General features: G+C 38.4%; 1 protein-coding gene across 4 annotated transcripts in view; it reads left to right on the forward strand.

The window, feature by feature from the left end:
• cdc42bpaa (CDC42 binding protein kinase alpha (DMPK-like) a) overlaps positions 1-24,096 on the forward strand; it is a 57,771-nt gene that overhangs the window by 13,250 nt on the left and 20,425 nt on the right. For 2 of the 4 annotated variants that reach the window (XM_053509277.1, XM_053509278.1), the window contains exons 3-16: positions 5,224-5,307; positions 5,474-5,569; positions 6,279-6,427; positions 15,081-15,174; positions 15,841-15,882; positions 16,800-17,000; positions 17,366-17,614; positions 17,730-17,809; positions 20,401-20,561; positions 20,699-20,818; positions 20,935-21,068; positions 21,253-21,495; positions 21,584-21,694; positions 23,842-24,089. In XM_053509277.1, the coding sequence (XP_053365252.1) occupies positions 5,224-5,307; positions 5,474-5,569; positions 6,279-6,427; positions 15,081-15,174; positions 15,841-15,882; positions 16,800-17,000; positions 17,366-17,614; positions 17,730-17,809; positions 20,401-20,561; positions 20,699-20,818; positions 20,935-21,068; positions 21,253-21,495; positions 21,584-21,694; positions 23,842-24,089 (2,012 nt within the window). The remainder of the gene's footprint in view (positions 1-5,223; positions 5,308-5,473; positions 5,570-6,278; positions 6,428-15,080; positions 15,175-15,840; positions 15,883-16,799; positions 17,001-17,365; positions 17,615-17,729; positions 17,810-20,400; positions 20,562-20,698; positions 20,819-20,934; positions 21,069-21,252; positions 21,496-21,583; positions 21,695-23,841; positions 24,090-24,096) is intronic. The other 2 variants (XM_053509280.1, XM_053509279.1) reach the window with 1 other exon arrangement.

The raw sequence follows: 24,096 nt of genomic DNA on the forward strand, positions 1-24,096 counted from the left end.
GAAATCATTGTGCTAATATTAAGCAGTAATGTGAAGCACCACTATGAGTTATTAGATACTATGAGAACATCACATTAGAGCAAATGTATCTGCAGCCGTCCATGGTGAGGGCATGTAAACTACCTGAACTGAGAGCCCAGTGTTATGCGCTCTGTTGAAATCAAAATGTTGAGTAGAAGTAAAGTTCTGAGGAGTTATGTGCCAGAATATGTCACAGCATCACACAAAAACTGGCTGGATGGAATTTAATGAAACTTTTGCAGTACGTACTTAAATATCTGTCTGAAGTTTAACCTGCACCATAAGTGAAATTAAAATGGTGAGTAAAAGCGATATTATGAACAATAATGTGCTAATAAGTCTCTGCACTAATTAATTAGTAATATTAATTAGGAAACTAAATTGAATATTTTTACTTGAATTACTTAATATAACATATATAATAAAAAATATAATTCATAAAATAACAGAGCTGAAGTGGCCTTCTGCCGTTCAGAATGGTCATTGTTGTTGGACAAATTGAATGGCAGCCTTGACCTTCAGATTTGGCAAACAATGTGGTAACTCGGACGAGTAATGTACACCTGTCCTCCATAATGTTTCAAACCATTAAAACCTCTTAGATTTAAGGTTTTCCTTGTGCCACCGTGAGGGCTCTGGCTCCTTGGGGTGTGGCTCTTCACAGCATTTTGGAGTGTGCTGTGATTTCTGGCACCTGTACGTTGGCACCCGATCCTTTGGGTGCTGTGGGTTGTGGGGTGGATTAGACTTGTTTGTCCAATGCATCCCATGGGTGCTGGATTAAGTTGGCATCTGGGGAATTTGTAGGAAGGGTTGGTGGTCTTGGGCTCTTTGATGGCTGTTGTATAATTAGAGGTGTATGTTGTTCAGTTTACCTGACGGTGGTATTAATGTTATGGCGATCGGTGTATATTTTCTTTCTAAAAATGATAAACTGTATAGTCAGTGTTCAGATATGACACAACGAACATGTCTGTTTGCTGATTACTCTAAGAGTAATACTTGTACATAAGAATAACTCGTTTAAAGATAAGAGCTCTTACTTTGTTTATTTATATTCTCGATGCTGTGTGCAGCCATGATGATTTGACATCACTCTATGAATGGAAAAGATTTGGTGACATTTTGTCATTAACGAAATGCTCCCTATTTAGTGTATCAAGAAAGAATCATTCACTCAGTTGTGCAAAAATACTTCAAATTCAGCTTGCTTAAAAGAACCATTGTTTTTGCTATTGATTGTGTCGCTATTCTTAAACAAGTTAGCGCAAAGATGATTAGATGTGGCGGCACTGTGGCTTAGTGGTTGGCTCTGTAAGGTGTTACCACCCCCAGGTTTCGGGTTCGATTCCTGCCCTTGGGGTCTGTGTACATGGAGTTTGCATGTTCTCCTCGTGCTTGGTGGCTTTCCCCCGGGTTCTCCGGGTTCCTCCAACAGCTCAAAGGTATGCAGATTAGGTGAATTGGCCTTATTACATTACCCAAGTATTTGAATAAGTGTGTGCCCTACGATGGATTGGTAGCCTGTCCAGGGTGTGCTTTAAGTTTCATGGGATAGGCTCCAGGCCCTCTGTTACCCTGTACATAGAATAAAGCAATATAGACGATGAGTGGATGAGAACCTTAGATGTAGCTTTTTGTATGTACTTATATATATATATATATATATATATATATATATATATATATATATATATATATGTATATATATATATAAATATATATATATATATATAATATAAAAGTTTTGTATTACTATATATATAAAGTTTACCTGAACTGTATTGTAGAGTATGCAGCCATGTACAACAGTGTAAGTGCAGTTAGTACAAGTGCATGCGGATCAAAGTTGAAGCAGTTATTTTTTGTGTGTGCATTTGTTTTTTGTCCACTCCTTATGTGTTTAGGGAATTGTTGCCTGTTTACTATTGTTTACAAATTTGCACAAGTTCTTATTGTATGTTTACACACACACACACACACACACACACACACACACACACACACAGAGGAAAAGATAAACATTTAAGATAATTTAATACTAAATATATTTAATATTAATAATATTTATATTGCTTTGTTATATATTTATTATATATATAATAATATTATCATTATTATTATACTATACTATACATCATACTATTTTTCCTTTCCTGAAGTGTGTATAAATACACAATATATAATTTAATCAGTATCTTTCTTTGCTTGAATACATATGTTTCTCTACATGTATTTACTCTTTATGAGCAAATTAGTAACGACATAAAGGATCAGTATTGGCAATAATTTAAAATTCATTATTTCAAGGGATTTCAAGTATCAAGGGAGTAAAGAAGGAATGTTGCTCTATTTTCTTCCTGCTCTCTGTGTTGTTTTATGCCTTTGGCACCGTCCCCTTATGATGTACTGTAGATAGATGGAGAAGAGAAAATGTCAGCAACTAACAATTATTGACTTTCTATAAATATTATTAGATGTGTTGGAATAGTCATCTACAATTAGTCATCTACTTTAAAAAAAATAAGGCAAAGATGATTTAATTTACCGTTATAGTCTCTCTCTCTCTCTCTCTCTCTATCTCTTTCTCTCATCACATGCATCAGCCCAATAAGGTCATGTAGCTAAGGCAGTGTGTCTGTGTTGATTCTGTGGTGGTGAAGGTGTTCCCCATCACAATCAGAGGTGCATTTGTGCTAAGTCCACTGTAGCAACCCTCTGTTGCTAAACACACACTGTTTGGAATGTGCAGAGAGCTCAATTACTGCTTGCTTTGGCTTATTAAATAAGAAAGCGATTTACACAGTTGTTTCATTTGGATTCTTCAAGCTTATAAAGAATAGCAATTAGATTTTAAAATTCAATACCTTAAAAACTCTGTTGTCTTAAATTCGAATGTATCCAGTCTTAAATGCATGCTTAGATGCATAGAATGTGTGTGTGTATATATTTAAATATATATATATATATATATATATATATATATATATATATATTATATATAAAGTCTACCTGAACTGTATTGTGGAGTATGCAGCCATGTACAACAGTGTAAGTGCAGTGAGTACAAGTGCATGCGCATCAAAGTTGAAGCAGTTATTTTTTGCACATTATCAGGAAATCAGGAATAACATTATAATGCAAAACATTATGGCAGATTCCACAAGACCTGTGCTGTGGTTTCTGGCACCAGGATGTTAGTAGATTCGTTGGGTGTTGTGGGTTGCCGGGAGGAGCTTCCATGGATTGGACTTGTTTGTTTGGTGCTTTCCTTTGGTTTTTCAAATAAAATTGGGATCTGGGGAGTTTATCGGCTGGGTTTGCATCTTTGGGTTCTTTGCTAACTGGGTCCTGTGTGTGTGGCAGGCTGTGGTGCATTGGGTGTTCTGATCTATGTGGCCAGCCTTGGCTTTTCTGTTTGATTGGACCAGACAGGCTCTGGTTCCCACAGGCATAAATAACCTTTGATCATGTTGCAAGTTTACTGGACTTTAATTGATAATTAGTGTTAATGTGTTGATGTTATGGCTAAAAGGTGTTTCATTATAATGAGGTTAGTTAGCTTTATGTTGGCCACTGGTTGGCTCCATTTTGCAAATTACCTACAGTCCTGCACTTCATTCCTACCACATGAGCCATGCCATGGTTAAATACACAAGATGAGTTGCTTATCTAGAATACCAAATTTAGCTTGGGTTCCCTGTGAAATGCTAATTAATGTCTCAGGCTGAAATCACCTCTCTAACAGCTCCAGCATCTTTAGTAGCAGCCTAGAGGAGTGTCTCATAGTTTTCGTTTTTTTGAAAAGTTTTTTTTTCGGATATTATTATATGTTTTATATGTATTATATTTATTTCCTTGGATGTCATAAAGCACCTTATCTTTCCTATGGTTATGTAGCTTTCTTACATTATCCTCTTCTGGTTAAGACAAATTCTAAAGGGCTTTTCTATTCACATGTATTAATATGCACATGTTTGATCTAAAATAACAGACGGAAAGGCATGCCTAAAGCTTTGAGTGTCTTACTAAACTCTTTGAATCTCAAAAACTGTTTGTGTAAAAGCGTTTGGGAGGGAGGGGAGTGTTTACAGATTGAGCTTAAACTTAAACTTTTCACTAAAGAGTAATGTACTGACACACTTGGTTCTGTTTGGAACTTGGGAAGCCAATGAGTGAAAGTTTGCCCCTTAATTTAACATTGAGGCAAATGCGACCATAAAAAACATGTGCGGTGTATTTCCATTCAAACAACAAAACAGGCATCTGGTTCAATTTTCCAAATTTTGCGGAACACAGTTTGTTTCAAATCATCCAACATGATTTTTGTTTTACATGAAATAAATCTAAATATTAATATAAATAATGCTAAGTTTAAATGTATGGCCCTTACTTGCACCCTTTACTAAAAATGACTCTACATGGATGTGTTTTAACACAAAAGCTTTGATTCATTCAGTGCTGTTCACACTTGGAGGACATGACCTCTGAATTAACTTAAAGCCGAGTATACTTGTCAAGGGCTCTTGCTGTCAGCTGGTATTATATCAACTACTGAGGGAAAGGGTTCATTTCAGTTTATCAGTTGACACATCCTTGTGTCAGTGCCTTTTCTCTGTAACTAAATATCTTAATTAAGAACAATCCTTCTTTCTCTTTTGTCTCACAAAATTATCTACTAACTTCACCTAAAGCACTGTGCAACTGAAGACTTTCTCTCCAAATGTCACAGAAATTAGACTGTACAACTGCATCTACACCTTAATATTTCAAGAAACAAAATACAAAGATGGACAAAAGTATCGGGTTTAGTCCTATTCGCACGGGATTAGTATTATCTGGGGATCTCCTGTGATTTGTAAAAATTGCGGAGGCTGTCCGTGATCTTTAATCCTGTGCGAATCGGCCATGTCTGTAATTTGTAAAGTAAAAATTCCCCCGCAAATAACCGTATTTTGCTTAACACTGACGTCCTGTGATAAAATTTGCCCTGTGTGAAACAGCATATCTTTAATTTTGCCAGGATTTGACAGGGTCGTATATATTATTTGTTCAAGGATTTTGTTTCCTGTGCATCTTTTTATTTATACAAATTCTAAATCACGCAAGGTCCCCAGATAAAACAAATTCCCTGCGAATACGGCTTTTAAAAAACTACCTTTTACACCCCATTGAAGTAATTCCCTTGTTTGTATGTTTTAGGTAGCAGTCGTGAAGGTGAAGAACGCTGACAAGGTTTTTGCCATGAAAATTCTCAACAAGTGGGAAATGCTGAAAAGAGCTGAGGTACATTAATTGTTGAAAATAATGTGAAAGTTTTGCAGAAACAAGTCTTGTGTATTTGAATATGTGAACGATGCACCAGCCATTTCAGCATACTGTTTCAATTACCTAAATTCATACTGAAAGTGAAAGTCACAAGAAGTTATAACCACAATGGTTTGTTGTGTAGACCGCATGCTTTCGAGAGGAGCGGGACGTTCTGGTGAATGGGGACAGCCAGTGGATCACAACACTATATTACGCCTTTCAGGATGACAACTTTCTGGTGAGCTTACGATATCAATGACATCACTATTAATTAACCACTGCTTTGGTGGAATTTTTCATTAACACAGTGCCAGGGCTGCTTCTGTAGCTGTTGTTTGTTCAGATAAACAGCAAACAGTTTTCACTAGTATAAGAAACACACCATTAAATCTTTAGATTTAGTCATGGTGTAAGAAATTATGAATAACAGTAGCGTACTGCTTATGCTTTAGTTCTTGCTTTAAGAACAAAAAAAAAATCATTCAGTGTTTATAGAACAAATATATGCATAACCTGAGCTCTAGGACGACAACATGATGCTCCCTATCTTTATTTCTAACATAAACCATGTTAACTTTATCTGGAACTTTCGTCTTTTGAGGTGAAAGGTTTTATTGGTTCCAGATTTGGCATTGGCATCATGTTGGTGGAAAGGTAGTAACCATGCTGCATTTCTAGAATTTTTTTAACCCTGTATGTTTGATATTTCATTGATGTTTGATAAATATATTTCATTTATTACCAGAAGAGTCTTTTTCACTTCTCAATTTCTTTTATGTAAAGTTTATGTTATTAAGGCTCCTCTTAGTAAGACATAGCCTGCTCCAGATAAGAACCAAGCTGGATGGACAAGCACAAGGTTGCTGAGGAACCTGAACAATAGGTGGCGAATATAACAGTCTGACACAGAAATTTAATATGGCTCCTGGCATTGCTGTCTTCTGCAGTATCTGGTGATGGATTACTATGTGGGCGGAGATCTCTTGACACTGCTGAGTAAGTTTGAGGATCGCTTACCTGAGGACATGGCCCGGTTCTACCTGGCTGAGATGGTGCTAGCTATTGACTCTGTGCATCAGCTTCATTATGTTCACAGGTAAGGCTTCATGGAGGATTTTATCATGTACACTTTTTACCCCAACAGTGGTTTGGCCAGTGAACCAAATGTTTTGGTTGGTTTTCCCTAACAGACACATTGCAACATGATATTCTTTGTGAAACCCTGTTAGCTGCATTAACTTGATTAAATGCTGAGCTACTTTTAAATTAATGTGCCTTAACACAGCTTGTGGCTCTGTGCAATCTGTGCCTGTTTTTTCCATTAGTTTTTACACACGTAGATCTTAAAGAGATTTCTGAGGTACACTGCTTCTTTAGTGAAGGTGATACATTCTGAGCCGTTAATTGCATCCTGCTAAGAAGCAGATCTGAACTGTGAGCGTGGAGCCTGCTCAAAGCAGGATTAAAGATGGTAATTAGCTGTGTGGTTGTGAGTGCTGTCCATGACATGAAAGAATGTTTAGTGCAGTTTAACAGACCAGGATTTTTAAAGTGTATTATGTGGACAATATTATAGAAATGTTGGCAAGAAAAGGTCTACAAGGTCTATAAAATATATTGCTTGTATCCAGTGCATTTTCTGTTTCTCATTCATTCACTCACTCACTCACTCACTCACTCACTCGCTGTCTATACCACTTTATCCTGTATACAGGGTCACAGGGGGGCCTGGAGTCTATTCTAGGAGACTTGGGGCACGAGATGGGGTAGACCCTGGATGGGGTGCCAATCCATCACAGGGCACGTACACTCTTCACTCACATGCTCATTCACATACTGCGCTAATTATCCTAATCTGCATGTTTTTGGACTGTGGGAGGAAGCCCACCAAGCACGAGGAGAACATGCAAACTCCATGCACACAGTCCCGAGTTGGAAATCAAACCCAGACCCTGGAGAAGCAAAGCGACAGTGCCAAGCACTAAGCTACTGTGCCACTTTTTTACATATATAATATAGTGCATTTAAATTATATTTTGAGTCACCATTAGCTGCTCCACAAATATCAGAATTTGACTTGGATGCTGGATGAGCATTTATTGTTGTCTTTCGGGGTCGCTACAGGAAAAGACCAGTCTGAGCTTCCTGTTTGCTCAAGCTTGCTGATGTGCTAGTGTGTTTTGCGCGGACAGCATAAACACCACACCTCAGTGCTGCAACGCATGTCTTTCCTTTTGTGAAGGCTTATTTTCCAGTAAATCTATTTGTTCATCATAGCATGCTGTTCTATTGGAAGGCTTTAGCACTATAGTGAGTTTTGAGTGGAGAGGAGCTCCCCGATACGAAGCACAGTATATCTTTCAAATAATTTAAGAACATAATGTTTAATCTGAGCTTTGGACTAAGGATTTGACTTATGCTGAGGATTGCATATCTTGTAGCTGCAGAACCAGTGTGCTAAAATGTCTTTTGTCTAATGTTGGCGATAAACAAAATAGTTTTGATATTAACCTAGTTTGACGAGTTTGGCTGCTATTAACAAGTTGAAAAAACTGTGACACTGCAAATCATGACTCAGCAGTGTTTACTGATTCTGTTATCTCTCTTGTGTAGGGTTGGGTACCGAATATATAACCGGTATGTACCGGAACGAAACAGAACATGATTTTCCGTGCCTCATTTTGGTGCCACTTAAATGCCTGAACTGTCGATTGAATAAAGCAGTTGTAATAAGCATCAGATTCATCAACACACATGATCGCTAGTAAAATTTAAATGGGGTGTCAGAAATGATTGGAAAAATAAATTATTTCTTTAATTAGAATAATCTTGAGAACTTCGGAAAGCTTTGATAATACAAATCCAAAACATTGTTGCAGTAATGTTACTGTCCATGCTAGCAAATGGTCAAACCATTTGTAAAATACTAATGTAACATGGATTCTGTTTATAATTAAGCCTTTCCAGCTAGTTGTAGTACTACAACAGTGACCCCATTTGCCATTGCAAAGAAGGCTAATTTGACTAAGGAGAATAAAATAAAAAAAACTATCATTTTGTGGCTTTTGTAAAGTTTCATGTCAGGCACTGTTTTGGCACCGGTACCGTTTTAAAAGTATTGATTTGGCACCGGTAGCGAAAAAAAAACCAAATTATACCCAACCCTACTCTTGTGTCTTACTCTGTCTATTTGGAATTACAGGAGAATACTGGTGTTAATAATGACCTGTTTAGGTGTGCTTTAAGAGTAACACTGTCTATCTGCTTAGCGTAGGGCATGAAGCTTTGTTCTCGTGTCATTAAATGAGCTCATTGTAATGACTTTACAGCTGCACACCTCTGCTCTTCCTTTCTTACTAGCATTGTTTCAGGCTGATGTTTATTCTCCTTTCTTCTGGGTGCAAGTATTTTAGGACTTTTTTAAAGGGTTTGGGTCTATTTTTAAAGGTCTATTTTAAAATGTGACATGTGTACCACTCTCACATGCACAATATTTTGACACCTTATTGTCTCCTATCAGGCTCTGACAGGCTCATCAGAGTCAGTGGTCAGGAACTTGAATGGCGACTTGTCTTTAATGTGTTGCATAACTCGCCAAACTCCTTGTCAGCTGCTGCTGAGATGCATCTAGGCTGAAAACTTCTCTGTATTGTTTCCTCATTATGCAGTTTGTTTGATTTTAATCTTCAATTGTGGAAGAATAGAAGCATGATGCATGGAACCCAGTTATTAAATCAGTCAGTAGTTGCTGAGTGAAACTGGGGGCAGTGGGAGGAATGCTGAGCTGGGGCGTGGTGAGCCGCAGCTGTGCAGAGCCTGAGTGTATGTCCTGGCCTGGAATGCTGGGACCTCCCTCAGGAATGAGCAGTCCTACAGCCTCAGTGTCTCTGTGGAAAAGGAGGAGCAATCATGCCTCATACGTCCCTGACCTCCAGAGCTCCTAACCCCGTAACACTGACTCACCAGGAGTTGCATGGAACATCAGGCCACAAACTGGTTCACATTCCTCAGCTCTCTGTGAGTAGGAAATACTAGCTTGGAGTGTTTTCCGCTCCTTGGTCTACATGGAGATCATGGCCGTAGGTGAAATGAAGTGGAGAGGAAGTCATTTCTCTGTAATGCAAGACACAAAAAGTTAATGCATGCAGACGTTTTCCTATTGCAGAAACGTAGTGGGTTGGATGATTTTTGGTTGTGTGATCGGCCTTGTACATGAAAATGACAGACTTATCATGGAAATTTAATTCAAGAAGAACATTGTTAGTCTTTCTGCTATTTTAATATAGTTGCACATTTAATTTCTGTAACACAGTTTGTGTTTAATGTTGAGAATAAATACGATATAAATTCTGCTAAAAAACAGCAAAAAATTAAGCTGTAAATGTTGCAGTTTCTTTATACATGCTTACATGCAGTACATACATACATTTTAACTAGGTATGCTAACTACACACCTGTAGAGCAAAAGCTCTTTCTCTTGTGACAGTTAGAAGCCCCTCTAATGTTAACACTTTACTAATGTTTGATACACCACCTGTGATGATGGCTTCCTGGAAAACATGCAGACCATATGCAGTTTTTGTGTTTGTTTTTTTGTTCTTATTTTTTTTTTTTTTTTTTTTTTCAATTTAATAGTTTGGGTATAGTGGATCAAAAATAAGGTAATATGCATTTGTGATGAACCATTTAAATCTACAATAAAATAAATGCTTAGTATCTCATAGTATTTTTACTTAGGTCTTATTATTTATAGACCTTGTAGACCTCTCATATCTTTTAGTATTTTTCTTTACAGTAGCACCTGTTGAGGAAATGAGCAATAATCGAGACAGGATGTGGTGTCATTCTAAAGCCACATAAGGTGGAAGTGGTAAGCCACTTCCCTCTTTCTCTTGTTGCAAGGGAAATGATGAAGTGGAATGAGGCTGTATGTGTGTCTGTGTGTTTATGTCTGTGTGTTTAGGTGTGTGTGTGTGTGTGTGTGTGTGTGTGTGGAGTGGTAGAACTGTTATCTGAGTGAAGTGTAAGTAAGTGGTAGGCAGTGACACCACTGTCCTGTGACAGATAGTGCCAGAAGGTCAGGCTGTCATGCCATGGTCCTGCTGAGACCCTGCAGCTAAGGCACATGGTCTTCACAGGGCATTAAAACAAACGCTGTTTTTTCACACTCCATTTATTGCCTTCTTATTCTTTAACCCTGCCTTATTCTGATTCTGCTGAACACACACACACGCACAGTTTATCCTCTTTTTTCTTGATACGTCATGGTGGTGACTTCTTTATGAGTCGGGATTATATAAAGTAAAAGAACCTTTCACCAATTGAGGACTGGAAAATAAATTTCTATCTGCAGACGTTCTCACAAACATTATGAACTAGTTACTGACATTCCTTGGGACAAGGAGGAAAAATGACTGATTATCACAACAAGATTACTGAAGGGAGGAGCTTCATTTTTTTTTTCAGTTCTGTGCCAGACCTAAATTAAGGCAATAAAGGGGAATGCTGAATCTTTCCAAAAAGCTGCGGCTGCCCTTAGCTCTTGTTTGTTTAAAGAAATGTTATAAATATTGAAAAAAAAAAGTCTCTTAACCCTGCTTCTCAGAGAAAGAGTAGCTCCATAAATATGTTTTCTGGGATTACTTTCATTCTCTCTGGCTTGGTAATGTGTAAAATAGGCTGTTAACCTCTTGTCTCCTTCTCTAAAGTCTTGTGAGAGATCAAGTGAGCGTTGTGTCCTCATGTACAGTAAACAACTGTAAACACTACCTCAGAGCAGATAAGAATTTAAGTCACCTCCCAGCATGCCACAATCCACGAATCACACACACACGCCTTAATTGGAAATCTTCAAAATTGCCCTCTTTTCTTTCCCCTCCCTATCTCTTCTCTCTTTCTCTCTTTTTTTGTCCACATTTTGGCTGCCCCTCCTTCTTTCCTTTTTTTTCCCTTTCCTCAACTTCTCTTTGTGGTTACAGTACTAACTCTGCCTTTACTATTCTGACCACTAAAGTTTTTTCTTCATCATTTTTCTCTTTTGAGAATCATAAAGTGTCAAGTTCTCTTGTGTGTCCTTCTGCTCTCTGAAATCACTTCCAATAAAACTGTGTTCTGTGTCTTCCCTCTGCAACTATGCCCTTGTTTACACGCTCCAGCATGCCTGTGACGCTCGTCCTAGTCCTCGGCTTGGCAGATTCTGCCAAATTTGGGAATGCCTGTCTCTGTGCTGTGTGTGTGTAGCTGGCTGTGCCAAGGCCAGTTACAGCTTCATCATTTCTTTCTGTCCTCCTATTATGAAGTGGGGACATTTCAGACAAAATAGTATCTGCCACACCCCCAGTCCAGAACCAAGTGATGTGTTGCATAAAATGTTCAGCTATTTTCCCATGTGCATACATGTGCTAGATATTATAAGCAACTACAAGCAGGGATCTTGTAGCTGTAACTTAATCCAACTCCACTTTGACCAAAACCACTTTGCTGTTTACCTAGATAGTTACACACATACATATGTACAGATAGTTCACACATACCTTCGGTATTTGGGCTGCGCCCTCGTGCCTACGACTGCATCACAACTGTGATGATTACCAGCACAACAGCACACCCACTTGTGAGATATTGCTTAATTAAATAACAGTCAAATGCCATAAACCATATTTCAGCATATTGACAAATTTTACATCAATTGTTGATCCGAGTTCATGGTTTTTTTTCTTTAATTTAATTCAAAGCAATTCACAATGTAAATGTATAAAAGTTGTACTGTGAAACCGAGTGTATCTAAACATCTGTCGTTGTTTGAAGTGCTTCTTCCTACGGTCACCAGTTTGTATCTCAGAAGTTTGGCAGGTCAGTATGGATAAGAAGAAGGAAAAATCTTACTGCGTTTTTCTCTGGTTCACTAATTCTTAACCACGCACCCCCCTCCACACACACACACACACACACACACACACACACACACAGACATCTCCTCTGAGTCTAGCCACATGCTCACCTGTGACACCTGATCCTAGCCAGCTCTTTACCACCTGCTTCACTCAGTGTTTATCTCGCTAACACAGATGCGCTCATGCACATCCATCCACCAAGTCAACCATTGGTTTCCTCCTGTGACGTGCCCTGTATTCACTGGTTTTCACATCACTAATTATGGGCTCAGTTGTGAAAGATCAGTCAGATGTGTTCATTTCAGCATATCTGTCATATTCATCTTCCATTACCTCTACTGCATAATTTAGGATCTTTCTCTTATGACTTTTATAAACTAATTGAATTAGTCATGTTAGGATACAGAAGGCAATTTGAGGCGGATGTTGTATACCATGGTAATTCATAATTTATTCATGTTAAGTCAATACTTGTGTTTAGTATTACTATCCCAAGTTCAGCTTTCAGGGCAACAGGTTAACTAGCGTTTAACTTTCTATGATTAGCAGTTATAGCTGTTTGCAGAAACAGCATCAGTAAGGACATGGGTGGGGGAAGGTGGTCAGTCCACACACTTCCTGTGACCATATGTCAACTGTTTCAGTCAGTGCATGAACAATATGTGATTTTTCAGTTTTACAAGATGATATCTCTATTAACACATCCTTCAAGGTATTATTCTGAGTAAATAATATGTTAACCAAATTGTCAATAACAACAGGAGTAAAAGATGCCACCGTCTAATTCTTTGCCTGTGTATGTTGTTCCTATGGCAATCCTGAATAATAAGGTTGCTAAAAATAATAGCTCTTTTTTTATATAGCTTTGAATTTTTTTATACATTGTAGAAGATTGGAATATTGTCATTGCTTAAACATCTCGATAATTATGAAGTGTATAGTTAACTAAAAATGTTTACCCAGAATAGGGCACTTGCGAATTTATATTTAATATTGAATGTCATTCTCCATTTGTGATTTTTCGATTATAGAGATTCTCTTAGGGCCACTCAATGTCTAGAATAGACAGGAATTGTTTCCAGCAAATTTTAATTCTGGAAAGGATTAAATTATGGAAAAGATTGATTTATATTTATATTATTGATGTCAGAATTGGCAGACCTTGTATCACAGATCAGTGTGCTGTAAGTAATTTCACCAATCATACATGCATTAACATTTTTTTTTTATTGTTTGCTGTTTCAAACCATGTGAGATTTACCATTGTGTTCTCACTGTATTACAAGGCTTATCACAATTGCAATGTGCATCATATCGTTCACATTGCAGTAACTCATCTTGGTTGCAGCCCTGGATGAAAAGCCAAACTCGGATCTGAGCTCATATCAGCATGGTCTCAGGGGAATTGTAAATGAGGGGCGTTGCATTTGCAAAAATGAGAGATTTTTAAAAAGCACCCATGATATAGCTATGCTTAATTGTCTGTTTGGTCAAGAGCTGCCACCTGCTGGAGTAATAAGTTAAAGTGTGTTTTTATTGCTCAATGGTGAAAAAGTAGGATTTTACATTGGCCATGCCTATAGATATTAAATATTATACATAAATATTTGTTGACTAAAGGATGTATAATTCTTACAGAATTTAAAGTGTTAATTAAGCAAAAGTGAGTATAAACTGGTGGCAATTGATGGTTCCTTTGTGAATTGTTTACATGTTAGTAGACAGATGAAGTCTGACAACAACTAGAGCTTGTGTGCTCTCTTTCTTTCTCTGGAGTGTGTGTGAACGTTGATCAATGTTCTTTTGGGAGGGGGACTCTCCAGTGACTCTAACCCTCTGTAAACACTGATGCAAAGAAAGCAGAATGAGGAGCAGGAACAAATAAACAGTCTACAATAAGGTGGAAATTGGAGGCAATCCAAAGTACTGCACAACCTCTCGCTTTCTCTGGAATGACAAACACGGTCAACCACAAGTGAAATGCGCTCCAAAGTCTCAATATTTTTTTTTGAATAGGGCAGTTTTAAATGCATACTTTATTTATATTGCATATTTTTACATATTTTACATTCGAGATGTGTATTTACAGTAGATGATTTTAGTGCTTGCCAATTTAAAAAAAATATTTATTTAAAAAGAAAAATTGGGTGGTGTTGAGGAATTTCACTGAGATCTAATACAGTTTACTGACATTTTCTTTTTTGGATCACTTGGCACAAAAACTTTATGGCCTTCTCTTCTGTTTTATTCAGTTTAAGAAACACTACTTCTGCTTTTTCTTTGGTTAATGTATCCTGAGTAATAGTTAGCTTATAGGTATTTGGACTTCTGTTTTGGTACTTGGACAAAACAGAAAAGACAGCCCCTTTCCCAGTCAATTCAGTCTAACAGTCCATGTTTCAGTTTATGCTTAAGCCTTGAGTGTATAGGTCCTCATGTATTAAGAACTGTCCTACTGGTGTTAGTGTGGCTTTTGGAAACTCTTGATTTCAACTTTAAACCTGTCTGCTTCATCTGCTGAATTAACTGGAATAGAACGTTCTATCATTGTTGTACTGGTGTCCATGGTCTCTTTGTGTTGTGTAATGGATTCAAGTGTGTGTTGACATTAAAGGGACTGTGAGGATAGGTATGGTGTTTTCATAAGTTTTACTGTAGCTAAAACCCGAGGTGAGTTTGTAGAAGAAGAAATACCAATCGTTTAACATTCTCTGGTTTTGCTCAGATAACTCACTACATCTTTTGAAGGCCTGAAGTGTAAGATATTCTCCTCTGTACATCACTTCTTCACCAGTTGTTTTTGGATGTTGCTGTCATTGTAAATATACAGAGTAATAAATGTTCTTTTCTCTCTAGGGACATCAAGCCAGACAACATTTTGTTGGACATGAATGGACACATTCGGCTGGCGGATTTTGGCTCTTGCCTTAAACTTATGGATGATGGAACGGTAAGGACATCGTCCCATTGTTATTACTGCAGAAGATTTGGAAACGTTGTTGCAAACTACTTATGGAAGAATATCTTGTAATATGAATTTGAACTGCAAGTTTTTGTTTTTGTTCCTTTTGAATTCTCTCACATACTTTCAGAAAATTCAGGGCAATGTCCCAAACCACACAATACACACAAAATATTTTGCCTAAAAAGCCTTGACATCATTCAGTGTAAAGTTTGGAACATGGCCCAAGTTTTTGTGACAAATATAGTATTTACCATTCTAGTCAAAACAGAGCAAAATAATATACTTAAAAGGCAAGCAGACATCTTGGATGACGCTTGCCCAGTATAAACAACTTTGAAATATGAAAATACAGATGACAATATTTCATTAAAGTCATATAAACATTTTTCCTCCCCATTTGGTTGCTGGCTCTTGCCTATCACCAGGTAGTCAAATTACTTTTGTTCATAATTCTAGCACTAACATACCTTTACAATTTAACCTTAATTTAGGTGATTAGCATGGCTTTTTTTAAAAAAAAAGAAAGAAAGAAAGAAATGAAGTCAGAAATCATTTGTGTATCTCTGTAAATAGGTCCTAAAGTATGTAGGAAACAATGGCTGTTTTATGACCTATGACTAAGGTTTGCTCTCGTTTTGTGGCATGTCTCAGACAGCTCAGCAGGATTTTCCCCTGTTCTCCGACAAGACGAGTGTGAGTGTGTGTCTTAGTTTGCTCACACATGCGTGCTTACAGCTGATCACGTTTGTGGTTTTGTGTGTGTTAATTTGTGTAAAACCACAGTGTATTATTTCAGAAGAATTGGCTAATTTACATCTTCACTTCCACAAAAGTCTTCCAGCTGCACACTTCTGCCACAGGCTTCACTCCCACCTGGTCTGTGTTCTGATAGCAGACAGGGAGCTGCAAACCAGGGTGCTCTCTCTCTCTTTCTCTCTCCCTCTAGCTCTCCTTCTCACTCTCTCCTTCTCTCCCCCTCTCTCTCTCTCTCTCTCTCTTTCTCTCTCTCTCTCTCTCTCTCCCCTTCCTTTAACTACCCATCAGTGCACAGGTCTGGCTGTTCTTAGAGATTTTTTCCCCTGAAATATACACACAGTGCTGTGAGAAGTGTTTTTCCCTAAAGCCAGGCATGGTTCAGGTGGTTGTGTCCAATGATAACATTAACCATCATGCATCAGCATTTGGCATTGTTTCGGTTTTTGGGACTCCTGTGTAAGGAAAGGCATTTCTAAGCACAAGGCTTCTTAGACAAAGCTCAAACGGTGCTGATTAACACACTTCTGATGGTTTTGCAAGCGTTGTCGTCTGTGTATAGGATAAAACAATTGTCTTGTTGAAGGACTGGCAACAGACTGCCAAGTCCTACAACACTCAGCATTACTCATGCCTGCAATAAATGACCTATCCTTTACCCCATTAAAGAATGCTATAAAATGATGATGGGGGGGGGGGGGATTTAGCCTATGAGATTGGATTACACCGTCTATAAAAATGCATTACAGTATCGTCTGTGGCAGAATTATTTCATTGGGGCTCAGCAGTCTTTCTGCCTCCATCTAAAGCTGATCCATTCTATTTTGGTGCTGATTGTGTCCCACATTGTCTTTCAGGTCCAGTCCTCGGTTGCAGTAGGCACTCCAGATTACATCTCTCCTGAGATCCTGCAGGCCATGGAGGATGGCAAGGGCAAATATGGCCCTGAGTGTGACTGGTGGTCGCTGGGTGTCTGTATGTATGAAATGCTGTATGGGGAAACCCCCTTCTATGCTGAATCTCTGGTGGAGACTTACGGCAAGATAATGAACCACAAAGTAAGAGGTCCTCATGAACTTTGAAAATTGTTCATCATATTATTCAGTATTGCACACTTTAAAATAATTTTTAGTCAATAGATGGGTAATCATGTCATTTGTTCTATAAGTTACTTTATGCTCTATTTACAGTATCTCAGTGGGTACACCCCTCATATTTCAGGAACCACTTTATTAGATGTTCTCAAGCGACAATAACATAGAAATAAAAATTAGATATGTGTATAGCAGAACACATTTAAAATATATCCAGGTTTCATTTTATAGTATTGTCCTTTGAGAAGATGTACTAAAATGTTTGCTAAAATTGGAAAGGTGTACTCACTTTTGTGAGTGGGTCCATAAGTAATCACCATATTAAACAGGAGCGGTTCCAGTTTCCTGCCAACATTATAGAGGTGTCTGAGAACGCCAAAGACCTGATCCGCAGGCTCATCTGCAGTAGGGAGCACCGGCTAGGTCAGAACGGCATTCAGGACTTCAAGCAGCATCCTTTCTTTTCTGGCATCGACTGGGACAACATCCGAAATTGTGACGCTCCGTACATTCCTGAAGTCAGCAGCCCTTCAGACACTTCCAACTTTGATGTGGAAGACGACTGCCTCAAAAACACAGTGCGAAATGTTACCTTTTTCATTACAGTTTTGTTTATGTCTCTTTAGAGTAATGAGGCTAGTGATTAAACCGAGACAGTTTTAAATCTGTGTTTATTTATTTATTTTTCACCAGGAAACGATGCCTCCTCCCTCTATAACAGCTTTCTCTGGACATCATCTCCCATTTGTAGGCTTTACGTACACTAGTCAATGGTAAGCAACAATTACCATTATTTATATTCTCATTCTTTCAGAGAAATTCGCTTTTGTACAAGAAGTAATGAGTAATAAAATGTAATGAGGAATAATGGCCAAGTGGTTCTGTGGGCTAAGTAGTCTCTGTTTAACAAGTCAGAGTATTGTTCCGTCGTATATATTCGTTAAAACCATTACTCTTTCCTAGAGAGCCAAAAACACACGCGCGCGCACACACACACACACACACAAACACACACACACATATATTTATATATATATATTAACAATAGCACTATGGAAAAAAAAAAAAAAATATATATATATATATATATATATATATACAGTGGTGTGAAAAACTATTTGCCCCCTTCCTGATTTCTTATTCTTTTGCATGTTTGTCACACTTTAATGTTTCTGTTCATCAAAAACCGTTAACTATTAGTCAAAGTTAACATAATTGAACACAAAATGCAGTTTTTAAATTAAGGTTTACGTTATTAAGGGAAAAAAAAAATCCAAATCTACATGGCCCTGTGTGAAAAAGTGATTGCCCCCCTTGTTAAAAAATAACTTAACTGTGGTTTATCACACCTGAGTTAAATTTCTGTAGTCACCCCCAGGCCTGATTACTGCCACACCTGTTTCAATTAAGAAATCACTTAAATAGGAGCTACCTTACACAGAGACGTAGACCAAAAGCACCTCAAAAGCTAGACAGCATGCCAAGATCCAAAGAAATTCAGGAACAAATGAGAACAAAAGTAATTGAGATCTATCAGTCTGGTAATTATCCACAAATTGCAAAAACATGGAACAGTGGTGAACCTTCCCAGGAGTGGCTGGCCGACCAAAATTACCCCAAGAGGCAGACAAAACTCATCCGAGAGGCCACAAAAGACCCCAGGACAACATCTAAAGAACTGCAGGCCTCACTTGCCTCAATTAAGATCAGTGGTTCACGACTCCACCATAAGAAAGAGACTGGGTAAAAACGGCCTGCATGGCAGATTTCCAAGGCACAAACCACTTTTAAGCAAAAAGAACATTAAGGCTCGTCTCAATTTTGCTAAAAAACATCTCAATGATTGCCAAGACTTTTGGGAAAATACCTTGTGGACCGACGAGACAAAAGTTAAACATTTTGGAAGGTGCATGTCCCGTTACATCTGGCGTAAAAGTAACACAGCATTTCAGAAAAAGAACATCATACCGACAGTAAAATATGGTGGTGGTAGTGTGATGGTCTGGGGTTGTTTTGCTGCTTCAGGACCTGGAAGGCTTGCTGTGATAGATGGAACCATGAATTCTACTGTCTACCAAAAAATCCTGAAGGAGAATGTCCGGCCATCTGTTCGTCAACTCAAGCTGAAGCGATCCTGGGTGCTGCTGCAGCACAATGACCCAAAACACACCAGCAAATCCACTTCTGAATGGCTGAAGAAAAACAAAATGAAGACTTTGGAGTGGCCTAGTCAAAGTCCTGACCTGAATCCTATTGAGATGTTGTGGCATGACCTTAAAAAGGCGGTTCATGCTAGAAAACCCTCAAATAAAGCTGAATTACAACAATTCTGCAAAGATGAGTGGGCCAAAATTCCTCCAGAGCGCTGTAAAAGACTCGTTGCAAGTTATCGCAAACGCTTGATTGCAGTTATTGCTGCTAAGGGTGGCCCAACCAGTTATTAGGTTCAGGGGGCAATTACTTTTTCACACAGGGCCACAGTAGGTTTGGATTTTTTTTCTCCATAAATAATTAAAAAAATAAAAAAAAATCATTTAAAAACTGCATTTTGTGTTTACTTGTGTTATCTTTGACTAATAGTTAAATGTGTTTGATGATCAGAAACATTTTGTGTGACAAACATGCAAAAGAATAAGAAATCAGGAAGGGGGCAAATAGTTTTTCACACCACTGTGTATATATATATATATGTGTGTGATTTTGCAAGTTCTCTTAGTTAGAAATTATGGAGGGGTCTACAATTTTCAGCATAGGTGCATTTCCACTGTAAGAGACCGAATCTAAAAAGAAAAATCCAGAAATCACATTGTATGATTTTTTAAACAATTTATTTGTGAATTACTGTGTCAAATAAGTATTTGATTACTTGCTTATCAGCCAGATTTCTGACCCTCAAAGACCTGTTATTTTTCCTTATAAATAGTCCAGCTACACTCTGCTCATGATTCTAAATTAGTAGGACCTGTTTAAGGTTGTTAGCTGTCATTAAGATATAAAATTCTGCCATTGTTGTTGCTATTGCTCAGTACTTTTTGCGTCCATTTTGATAAGCTTTATGCAGCTAATAATTGGTTGCTCGCAGTGATGATTCTTCATTGATTGTAGGACTTAAAATATGCAGACAAAACTTAAATATTAAATATTGTATTCTGTTATAACACTGAGGCTAAGAGAAGTGATACTGTACTACAAAATACTTTATAAAATAACATACGAAATGCCTGGTCTGTGTACAAACATCCTTTCAGGGGATCTTATTTAACTGTAAAAATTAGTCAATAATTAAAACCAACAAGACTTGAGCCAAAATGGAGATCATTTGCATGTTTGGGGTAATTCCCTGTTTTATGCTCTTCTTCTTCAGCTCTCTATCTGACCGTGGTTGTCTGCGTGAGACTGCAGCACCTGTGCAGATGGACATGTGCGTACAGCGCAGCTTGGAGGAGAGCCTAGCTACTGAGGCATATGAGAGGAGGCTCCGCCGTCTTGAGCAGGAAAAACTGGAGCTCAGCCGCAAACTGCAGGGTCAGTCTTTCACCAACCACTCACTTAATGAGTCATAATTATAGTATTTACAAACGGCGTAGTTGCAGTAAAGTTTAAATTAGTAATGCTTACCCTGGACAAATGATATTTGCCCTTTTTTAAATATCTTTTTAAAGAGTCCACAAAGACTGTGCAAGCTCTGCAGTACACTGGAGATTCTCCCGTTTCTGCGAATAGGGAGTTTGAGATCAAAAGCCTGAAAGAGGAGATTGAGGCTCTAAAGAAACAGATAGCAGGTAACTAGATACTTATGCCACACAGTATATTCATGTTATCATACCTGCTTTTTTACACGTTTTTAATGTGTCTTTAAATGTCTTTGGCCACTTATTTCTGGTTTCTCACTTCTTAGACTCTGGCCAGGTGGAGCAGAAGTCGGAACAAGCCAGTGCATCCCACAAAGATCTGGAGGATTCTACTAAGCACATCTCCTCATTAGAGAAACAGATGAAAATCATAAAGCAGGAGAGGGAGGACATGCAAAAGGTGCATTCTTATGAAAACTCTGCTCTTTACTTCTGCTAAGTGGACTAGACTTAATTGCAGTGAGCATCTTTCAGCTCTCAAAAGCTGAGAACCAGTGTTGGTCCTTCTTATGCCTGTCTTTAATCGTGTGACAACATTTAGATAGAGCTGCAGGTCCAACCTAACAAGTTGCCGTTTTGTGTAGGAGCTGAATGAGGCCACAGAAAAGCTAAAGGCACAGGGGAAGGAGCTAAAGGAGGCAGACAGCCAGAGGAAGCTAGCTATGCACGAGTTTTCTGAGATGAGTGAGCGATTGACAGAGCTGCGCTCTCAAAAACAACGCCTTTCTCGACAGCTACGAGACAAAGAGGAAGAGATGGATGCACTTAACCAGAAGCTGGAGGCCCTGAGGCTTGATTTGCGCAAAGTCGAAAGGGCAAGAAAAGAGGTGTGCAGAACTCACACTGTCACATCACAGTATTTATCAGATCTGTCAAAATGCAATAAGGCATGTTGTGGATTTGTGTGTGTGTTAGATGGAAGCCCAGGCAGAGGAACGTGCTTCAGAAGCCGCCAAAGAGAAGAAGCTGAGGGATCGCAGTGAACAGTATAGCAGACAACTTGAGGAGGAACTTACGGCAGTAAAGGTTTATAAAACTTACTTGTTTGAGCATATACACACAAAGAGTGTAGTCTTTTTCTACATTCTAAAACAATACTCGAGATTTTAAAACTATAAAATAACACATGGCATTAGGTAATTAAGTAACAACAAGAATCAGTTGTCACGAAGGTCAGCTGTACTGGAACAGTTCTTACAAGAACAGTATTGTCAAGTGCTGATTGACCTTCCCAGGAAAACAAGATTAAGAGCTGTTAGAGTTGTGCCTAGTGTTAATTTCGTCAAGCAAAATAATGATGAAAAATATTCGTTGATAATTTTTTTTCCAGTGAGACATCACGTTCATCAGTGAACAGTGACAGTGGCGAAATCAGCATGCGCTATTATTGACGAAAAAAGAAGAGACTGAAATATGATTTAAAAAATTAAGCTAATAAAACATCTGTCTTTATTTTCGTCAACATTCAATTTTTGTCACAATTCGTTGTGATACGGTGTTCATTCATTATGGCGCGAGCAGCAGTATTTCCCGGGTCACGGCGCGCAGCGTATCAGGAGTAGTTTGCGTGCGCATTGACTGGATGTTTCAAGCTCAGTCATCTTTAACTCTTCGTCATCACAGCAGTATTACTAGGGCAAAAGAGAAGTGCTATTTTCTGTTTGGCCCATTTTTTTCATATTGAACTGGAGATGTGTAGTAATATCGGAGGGGAAACAGTGTGGGCACACAATTACTGGAAAAAAATACCAAAAACCTGAAGAGACGCATCAAGGCATACGTGCCTTGGTAAAAATGACCCAGTTTTTTTTTTTTTTTTTATAAATTTAGTCCTGTCCAATTCTTTTTTCCCCGATTTTCTCCCCAATCTAGTCGTGGCCAATTACTCCCCGTCACTAGGAGGCTCCCACACACATCAAGGCTACTACAACCACTCAGTCGGGAGGATGAAAGCTATCCCGTGTTTCCTCCGAACCACGTGACGCAAGCCGACCGCATCTTTTCGGACTGCTCACGCACCGTTAGGGGCAGAGTAACAAACTCGGAGGAAAGCGCTAGCCACTCCTTTCGTGTGCGCGAGCTCACAGAGCTCACAGATGCCCCTGATTGGCTGTAGCGCCGTGACTAATGTGGGAGCACAAGTACCTCTCATCCCTCCCCCCTGAGAGAGCTCGGCCAATCAGCTCTCTCTGTGCCTCCGGCTGTGAGAGAAAAACAGCATCACCCGGGGTTCGAACCAGCGATCTCCGGATGATAGGGCGAGCGCTTTACCACTGCGCCACTCGGAGGCGGTTAAATGACCCAGTTTTAAAGCCTCTTTGTGGTAATTATGTTTTGTTATACAGTATGTGATGTATATTATTTTATATTTAAACCGTTGCCAAACACATTAAGCTAATAGGTTAGCAAATTATTGTGACCCATAGAAGTTATCTCTACAACAGTCCAACAGTTTGAAAGTTTGAAAACACTGTATTGTCCATACTGCTCCTACTGTTTTGTAGTTTTAAAAAGAGTATTGGACATGCAGCAGTTGTTGTGATGGTTTAAAACTAACTATAATTAGCTGAAAACATCAGTTAAAAAAAAGAATTATGGATGCAGTGAGAGAAGACATGAACTTAGTTGGTGTGAGAGAAGAGGATGCAGAGCGTAGGGTTAGATGGAGGCAGATGATTCTCTGTGGCAACCTCTGAAAGAGAACAGTCGAAAGACAAAGAAGAAGAAGCTGAAAACATCACATAAAATAATACATTTTAAATGTTAAGATAATTATCTTGTGAAAAAAGGTTCCTTCAAACTAAAGGTTCCTTTGACTAAAACTAGACTAAAATGCCCAGACTTTTAGTTGACTAAAACTTAACTAAACAAAAATAGGATAAGATTGGCTAAATATGATAAAAAACTGACAGGGACATTTGTCCCAAGTCTAAGACTAAGGCTAAAATGAAAATAAATGACAATAACTGAAAATAACTGACAAAATTAACACTACTCGATTTCAACTGTTCAGATGAGATTACTGCATATTTTGGAAGCCTTAAGTATTGTTTTAAAATGTAGGGGAAAAAAATTAAATCAGAAAAGGAATTCTTAACATTTTAAAATTTCTTTTCTTTATCTTCCCTTATTAAAAAATATGGGTGTCTAATTTGTGCTTTGTTTTGGAATAGCAAAAGCAGGCTGGTCGTTCCCCGGCTGCCAGCACTCCTGAGCAACATCAGGAGCTCGCTAAGCTGCGTGCTGATCAAGAAAAGAAGACAATGTTTTATGAGGAGGAGCTGTCTCGCCGCGATGTCCAGCATGCCAATGAGCTAAAAAGCCTGAAAAAGGAGCTCCGTGATGCAGATGCACAACATCTCTCTTTAAACACAGAAATAATGATGATAAAAGACAAGCTGGAGAAGACGCGTAGAGAAAGGTACAGG

The sequence above is a fragment of the Clarias gariepinus genome, chromosome 13 (assembly GCF_024256425.1).
Source record: "Clarias gariepinus isolate MV-2021 ecotype Netherlands chromosome 13, CGAR_prim_01v2, whole genome shotgun sequence".
Classification (NCBI taxonomy): domain Eukaryota; kingdom Metazoa; phylum Chordata; class Actinopteri; order Siluriformes; family Clariidae; genus Clarias; species Clarias gariepinus.